Raw genomic sequence first — 8,619 nt, forward strand, 5'->3', positions numbered from 1 at the left:
TTTATTGCTAGGGTGGTATGAGTGGTTATATCGATAAATTTAAAAATTAATTAAAGTATAAAACCCAGTTAACAGTTGATTTTCTTTGCTACCTCCCTAGTGTTATAATATAATAATAACACGTATAAAACGCGTTTCTTTTATTTTTATGCATAGAATGATACAAAGATACATTATCGATTCAGTTTACTAGAAATATATATATGGGTCATGGTAGACAAACTTGCGCATTGAGGGGGGCACCTCCGCGCCTGCTCAGTGAAGCGGCAGGGTCCGTTTTCATCTCAGCGGTTTTCAGCGATTCTACGAAGACCGGCGAAGCATTGAAAATCGAAAGATGATTATCACAAGGAGTTTCTGCCCTCATTCTTCCTCATTGATCGTTCTGAGGAGATTCAGTGCATTCCGGAACTTTCACATCGATAATAAGACGATCAAGATGAAGAGATTCTTGAAAATAATCAACAGTGCTCAGCTTAAAACTTATTCCATCAATCAGTGTAAATTTTCAACTCTACAGACTGTTAGTAGCATTTCAACTATCTATTTTTTAAAAATATTTGAATAACCAGCTTAAAAAGAAAAAATATTGTGCTTATGTTTATTAATTTTTTTTTTCAGGGACTCAATACTCAACCTAATCATAAACCTAAGAGGAGTTTTGCAGCTGTAACAGGAAATAGGTAGGTAATGATTGGGGTTATTTCTTTGTGATTGCAATATTACTTATTACCAGTATTAGGAAGAAATTAGTTAAGATGAAACTAAAAGCTGAAATTGTCATGGAAACAACATGTACTCATTAATAGCTCATTAATTAATAAACAATGTTTCAATGACAACATTAGCTTGTAGTTTTATCACCACTCATTTTTGCCAAACTCTACTTATAATCCTATCTGGAGTAAATTAATGTGTACGTCTATAAATAAAAAAACAAAACATTTGTACTAACAATCTTTAATTAATGGATATTTTTGTTGTGAAATGTTGATTTTGTAATAATAAATAAGTCTTCTGCTTCATTTTAGATAATAATTCAATTATTTCAATCTTATGATTTGTTTTATGTAACAGAAATTTTTTTTAGTTTTTGATCTCTTATGACTCCACAATGTACCTGTATTATTTTTTTTATTAACTGTTTTACTAACTGAAAAACGAAATCCATCATAGTAACACTCAATTGATATGGCTGGTATTGGATGTGGATGAAATAAAATTCTGAAAATCTAGGCTTAATTTTCCTTTATTGAAGGTGAAATATTTATTCTATTGTTATTTTTCAATATTATTAAGAGATCCACCAGGTATTAATAAATTAACTTCACACTTAGTTAATTTTTATGTTCTTGTTTGTTAAGAGTAGCAATGGCAATGTTACATCTCTTAAATTGATTCTCATTGGTTTAAAGAGATTAGATAATCTGTCACAGCAATGGTTTTGTAGCTTCAGAATTGCAATTTGATTTAATTGATTTCTTCTCTTGCAATGACCTTCGTCTGATTCAATAAAATATTGGCTTTAAAAAATTTGTTGGTATTTTGAATGATGAACTATAATTTTTAAAAGCTATTCTTCCAGACTTTTTTTTATAATAAAAATAATTGATTTAGCATTCCTCTGCTCATTTGATTGGTTTTCAACCAGAGGCCGTAGTAAGAAAACAATTGACCATATATTATTCCAAGATTGTCTATATCCAAATCCTTCATATTGCAAAAATAACCACTTCCATTAAAAAAAAATTTTCTAGTTCAGTAACTTTTAATTAGTTTTTACAAAAGTACAGTTAAACTAATAAAAAAAAATTCTGTACAGAATGTGTGTTATGGCCTCTCCTGTGGGTAATTTTTCTATTGCTGGGTTAACTGCTTATTGAAATATTTTCACATCTTAGGCATTTGCGAGTTAATTTATTCAACTGCTTAGTGTTGAAAAGTCAATTAGTACATCCTTTGTTAATGATATACTTGGTTCTGTTACCTGTCAAAAAAAAAATCTTATTTTTAAATATATTTTTAATATCTGATTGTAATACATACATTTATTTCATTTTAATAACCTACTGCAAATTTTAATTATAAATAATAAGTTGTAAGCTTAAAAATTATGTTCAAAAATTTTTTTAATTTTTTATTTTTCAGGAATAACATTCTTTTTATCATTTCTTTATTCTTCTCATATCTGAACAACGTTTTGGGCTTTTTTATGAGTCCATTGTCTATTTCTTAAATAAAAATTATGTACAATCAACAGTTTTTTTAGGACAAATTTTACATCAAATTTTTAATCAATAATTCAAAAATTAATTATAAGTGATTTAATATTTTGCTTTTTATGCATATAGTAAAAAAAAAAAAAAAAAAATAGATTAGGCCAAATTTCATAGTAATTATTCTTGTTTTTCCTAACCCTAAAAATATCTTGTAGACATGTGTCTACTTATATAAAAAAAATTGGACTTATATTTAGATTTGAATATAAACCAATTTCATTATTTTTATTTTAGAATTGGATAATGGGCAAAAACGCCCAAAATGTTGTTTTGATGTAAGAAGAATAAAAAAGTAATATAAAATGTGTTATTCTTGAAAAATAAAAATAATTAAAAATTACAAATTTTAATTTTTTTTAATATAATATTTTCTTTCCTTATTATTTATTTCAATGAAATAAAAATAATTTCTATTTTAAAATTGAATCTTGATTAATATATTTTTAATTATTTACCAAACAATTCTAATTTTACATATAAATAGTTGTATAATTTCAAATTATGAAGAGGATGGCCAGTGGTTGGGGTCAAAAGAGAAACAAATATAGTTGTAAGCTCTAGTTGTTAACTATTTTTGTTTCTCTTTTGAACGTAACACTCACCATTCTCTTCATAATTCTACTTATCACTTCATTTTTCTTATATATTTACTTAATGAAATAATATTTGTGGGTGCGTTTATATACATACTGAATAACATGCATCGTTTAATTGAATTTATTTTGTATTTTGCTTGCAAGGAATTATACAATTATTCAGGATCCAAGTTTCCTCCATTCGTGAGTATTTTATTCTTCGCTTTCTTTTTATTTATGCCTATTTGTATAGACTATTAATTTGTTTAATTTTATTTTTATCACATTAAAAAATATTCTATGAAATATATATGTTTTTAAAATCTGTGTTTAGTTTATATTTTTTGTAATAATTATGATGAAATGAAGAGGCTAATTGACTGGTAAGAACCGATATTGCCACAATCAGTCCATCCAAAATCCTATGACTCAATAAGGTGAATGATAAGGGCCATAGTTAGGGAGGAAGCAATAAAAACACACAAGATGAAAGGGAAAAGATACAAGTGTATGATTTAAAACCCAACCTTAGCTGACCTCTCATGAAGAGATACCATAATCTGCTTCTTCCTGATAACTGGCTACAAATATCTACGAGTCATCTGGGCAAGATAGGATTGGGCCAGGACCCTACGTATGTATTTCGCAACCATGGGAGAATGGATGGAGACTACCTTGACACATGTCCTACTCTGACTGCAATAAAAAATAAGGCTTTTGCCAATGAACATTTGAAAAAATCTAATTTCTATAGGACAGCAAGACCTCAGATTGTTGAACAATCAATTACTTTGGCATAAGAAAAAAAAGTATAATTAAAGAAAATAAAATCCTTCAGGTTTTTTCCTGTCGAAGTGAGGTGGTCCATTGAAGAATGGTCCTTTCAGCCTCCTAAGTTGCTATCTGGGTATACTAATAGCAATCTCATTTTCAGATTTTGAAATGTTAATACGAAAATTCCTGTGGTACAGCTAGGTAGTTTCTGTAGCACATTAATTTCGTATCACAGCAACTTTTTTCTTTTGTTAGTATTACTTAAATAATCTATAATTTACTAAAATAGTATCAAAATCGTTCCCATCATATTATTAGGATTCAGTCATCAATTATGTTAGAAGCAGGGGGTTGCGTATGTGGAGTTACTATCTGGGTTTTGCCATGGATTGGGAGTGATAATTAAAATCAGTTCATTGTCATTTATTAATCTACAAAATTACTATAAGCTGACTTGAGATTTTTAGTTTGTCGACTATTGATGGAAGTGTATTGACATAAAATTTGTAAACATAAGTACAGGGTGCTTTGTACACCTAAAATTCATGCGATGGTTCTTAAGTTTTACCATCACCTTTGGCATATTTATAAATTCACTTTTTTTAAAGAAAAATTTGTCTTAATGGTGTATTATACATTTTATCATTTTTTTTTTTTTTTACTTTTTGATAATTTATTAAGTATAAATGATTGCTACCATTAATGCCCTCTTTTTTCCTTAGCTCAGGAGAACTGATTGATAGTCTAAAGACGGAAGATGTTCTGTTCAATATGTTTAAAGAACCCGAATCTGAACTAGTAATGGCTGGCAGGTTTTTAGCGGTAAATAACTTATATTTCTTATAATTGATTATTTTAGATATACAAATTTAAAGATTTCTCAAAGATTTATTTCATCGTAATTACTTTCATAGCTTAAGGCTATGTACTACAAGAGCCCAGTGGATAAAAATTCAATTATTTCACCTTAATTTTTTATTACTTTAATAAAAAGTACGTCTAATTACTAGTCAAAACTGATGTGTCTGTCAAGTAGAGTTAAGGGGAATACGAAATGGCAGCTTTTTCAAAATTAATAAAACTTTTGGTTTATGAAAAACTATATCTCAGGAGCCATAGGACATAGAGATGTCTGCCAGCACTCAAATTAAAGTTAGTTGAATGTACTATAATGTAGTTTATAACATTCATATTTGTAGAGGTAGTATTTTTTATGATATCTGCATATGAAATTTTTTCCGAAAAACTAGAAATCAATTTATTTTGGCAATCATGAAAACTACTATTCCTACAAAGATAAACGTCCTAAACTACTTTATAGCCCATTAAAATAACTATTTTTCCGTATGGCTCTTGAGATATAGATTTCTCAAAATAAATTCACTAACTACTGATTTTTCAGTACATTTTCTATGAAATGATGTTTTTAAAAAACTGTGTCTCAGGAAGTATTGAACATGAACAGCTCTATTAGGGCTCATATTTTCATAAATTTACTCTACTTTAAATGATGTTCTATTAGGTTTTCTATTAGGTGTTTAGTATTTCTATTAGGTAGATAGTTTTATTTGGTATAACCTACCTATACATAGCAGACTCATTAATTTTAATTAGTGATTATAGGTACATAGGTTTCATTAAAGTAATCAAAAATTGGAGTGAAATAACTGACTTTTTTCTTCTCTTGGGTTCTTGTACTAATCTTTAACAATCTCTCCTGTAACAGCTGTGACCCCACTCACTGACTTGTTGACCAGTATATCTCATAATTATTCTTCATAAATACTGTTAATTTATTTTGTATTATTAGCCTAAAATTATACACCTAATTTTTATAATTATTTTTAATGGCTTTCAGGGTTTGAGAGCTACTGGACTGAGAAAAACTGACCCCAGGTTAGGCAATCTAATAGACAACTTGAATAGGGTTCATAAAGAATCAGGAGGAGAAGGCTCTTGTGAGACTGCTAAATTAGATAAGGAAACTTTTCAACGGTAAATGTTCTTTCTTTGCTGTTACATTTTTTTATTGTACTATACTTGATATTTTAAATGTTATTAATTTATACTATGTCAATTAATTTAAATTTTATTTTTAATTGTTATGTTTTTTTTTTCAGTGTGATCGCTGGAAATTTAATTCTCATATCTAGAGCGTTTAGAAATCATTTCATCATTCCAGACTTTCACGATTTGTGTAAAAACATAGAAGAAATGTATTGGACGTGTAAGACCAACACATCTGGAAAGGTCATTTATTTTTCATAATGAGGTGTAGATAGTTGACCGTAGATTAATGCTTGAAGAAGTTTGTCGGGGGGTGCGGTCAGCAAAGAACAACATAAATAAACAAAACCATATTTATTTATTTTATGCCGACGTTTCGACCTGAGTTTCAGGTCTTCATCAGGGGTTATGGCATGTAAAGGGGAAGATAGTAACTGACTGTCGTTGGTCCCGCGTTACTGGATTCATAATGAGGTGTAGATAGTTAGAGTCAGTTACCATCTTCCCCTTTACACGCCACAACCCCTGATGAAGACCTGAAACTCAGGTCGAAACGTCGGCATAAAATAAATAAATATGGTTTTGTTTATTTATGTTGTTCTTTGCTAACCGCACCCCCCGACAAACTTCTTCAATCATTTATTTTTCATGTGATAAACTTTCATTATTGAGCTTCCTAACGATTCCCATTTTCTCCACTTATAAAACCTTTTTTGTGGGTTGCCAGAGGGGCGAGGGTGCTTTTTTATTTTGTTCCATAACTTCTAGAATATTTTTGGGATTTTTGGTAATGTCTAATATGTATGCATATATTTTGGTGTTCTTTTTTGTTTAATTGGGTTCATCATTTGTACTTCCTTACTACTGAAGGTTGTGATTGGGCCATCTGTAGACGAGGGAGTTAAATAGTCTTATCTTAACAAGCTCGTGACTGCAGCAGCACTTGTTCAAATCCAACATATGGGGATTGACAGTCCTACAGATTGAAAACTTGATCTCCCACACCATGGTTAGACCCATGTCCTCCCCCCCCCCCCAGTATGTCAGAAATGATATTCTCAAAAAAAAAAAAAATGATTCTATCCTTGCTGGAAATGAAATGAATTGATGTTCTTAGAATAAAAAATGTTATGTTACATAAATTTTACAGTTACAATATTTCAAAAACAGCTTAGGCCTAAATTAGGGAGGCATTTGAGGAATAGGGTTACGATAGTCCAGTATTACTTTTTATGAAATTTTATCCACTAATATTGCCTAATCATGGGTAACACTATTTTTCTCTTCCCGTATATTTTATTCTCAAAAGACAAATCAAAGTTATTAAAAATTAAAAAAAACAAAATGTATTATTAAACCTGTTTAAGGTATAACCTATGTACTTGTCAGGTATTTTTAAGTTTTTTTCTGTCAAGAATTCAAAGAAAAAATTATCATCTTAATATCAGTTTGATTTTTCTTTTTTATAGAACATCTTTCTTTAACAACATATACCAATTTAAACTCTATATGAAAAGAAATATTTATTAATGATTACTAATTCAGAATGGAAATGGGTAGGCTCAGTGATGAGGCACTTTGGAACTAATTCCTAAGACTCAGGTTAGAAACCGGCTGTGGCAAATCATTATTCTCTGTTTCACTGTAGCCATGAGTCAGTCCAATGGGTTCGGGAGCCCTCCGGGGTTCATCCAGCCTCATGAAATGGTTACCCTCAATTGGGTAAAAATCTGTCAATCAAGCAAGATTCTGACCAATTCACCTTGCCACAACCGTTGGTCTAGTAACGGTACTTCCTTACGAAGTACTGAATCCCTGACCCTTCATTGGTTCAGGGTTTTAGCAGAGCAGATTTTAATTTAATTTTTATAATTTTTTACATAATAAACTCAATTTTAGTAATTAAAAATAATACCTTCCACTAAAAAGAGCTTGAAGTTACACTAAAAAATATTATTTAGGGCTATAGTTCTCACAGCCAGCGATAAATCTTGGAATACCAAAAGGACCCTTCTGTTGGAATGACCCTATCTTTTTTTTTTTTAGCCAAAACAATTAAATAGAAAGGACTGAATTTCATTCAGGATTTCCAAATTATATTTTTTTTTATTTTTTTTTTTACATTTTTAATGTTTTACTTACCACCGCAGATCCTCTAAATTCAGTTAGAGGTTTAAAAAAAATCATCTTAATTGAGTTGGGGTTTCAAATTATTATTATTTTTGAATTTCTATTCACTTTCCTCAGGTAAACATTAATGAATTAATTAAATCACTTTTCTTCTTATTTCTGAACAAGTGTGAGGAGAAAATATAACATTAGTGAAGAAACTCTACTACTTACTTTATTATTATTAATCCATTGATTGTTATGCTGTAATCAGGCCAATCAGACTGCTAATAGACATCTGTATGTCTGATAAATCCTAAAATATTTTTAAAATAACGTCACAAAATATTTATTTTCTGTTGCTTGGAAAAAAAATGGTTTTGGAACAACTTCCTTTGACCTACAGATGTCTATTAGCACTGAAGCTATGAAAATGTCTAATGATTATCTTTGTCGGTTGCAGTTTCTATGATATATAGCATATTTAATTTAAAAAATTTTCGTTTCTCATGATTTGGAAATTGTTAAATCTTAATATTAATTTTTTTTAAATGTATTTAATAGATCTGGATTATTCTGAGGTTTGGAAGGTTTTGTTTTTGGATCAGTTGTAAGACTATCTAAAATAGTAATAAACCTCGCTGAACTATTTTTAATGTAGACACGGTGTCTAAATATAAATTGGGAAATTCCAGAAATTTGTTTAATTCAATTCAGACTACTAGGCATATGTTTCATATCAAAAATTTATCAAATTATATTTTTATTTACCATCTCACTTTACTGATGGATTATTATCATTAATACTTACTTTGGAAAATCTTGATTTTATTATTATTTTAAATTTATAAAATAAAAATGTGATGTATTGAGGG

At 29.2% G+C, this 8,619-nt stretch overlaps 1 protein-coding gene across 5 annotated transcripts in view; it reads left to right on the forward strand.

Annotated features, from left to right (window-relative positions):
- The window catches only part of LOC106686768 (glutaminase liver isoform, mitochondrial), a 37,334-nt gene continuing 28,715 nt past the window's right edge, over positions 1–8,619 (forward strand). For 3 of the 5 annotated variants that reach the window (XR_001344064.2, XM_014430268.2, XM_014430269.2), the window contains exons 1-6: positions 2–523; positions 622–683; positions 3,020–3,058; positions 4,351–4,450; positions 5,487–5,623; positions 5,749–5,878. Coding sequence is in view for 4 of the 5 variants with exons in the window: in XM_014430268.2 (XP_014285754.1) it covers positions 338–523; positions 622–683; positions 3,020–3,058; positions 4,351–4,450; positions 5,487–5,623; positions 5,749–5,878 (654 nt within the window). In the remaining variant the exon portion in view is untranslated. Of the gene's footprint in view, positions 524–621; positions 684–3,019; positions 3,059–4,350; positions 4,451–5,486; positions 5,624–5,748; positions 5,879–8,619 lie in introns of all 5 variants that reach the window. The other 2 variants (XM_014430267.2, XM_014430270.2) reach the window with 2 other exon arrangements.

This window comes from Halyomorpha halys, unplaced genomic scaffold (assembly GCF_000696795.3).
Source record: "Halyomorpha halys isolate HHAL.00 unplaced genomic scaffold, Hhal_1.1 Scaffold871.1, whole genome shotgun sequence".
NCBI lineage: Eukaryota > Metazoa > Arthropoda > Insecta > Hemiptera > Pentatomidae > Halyomorpha > Halyomorpha halys.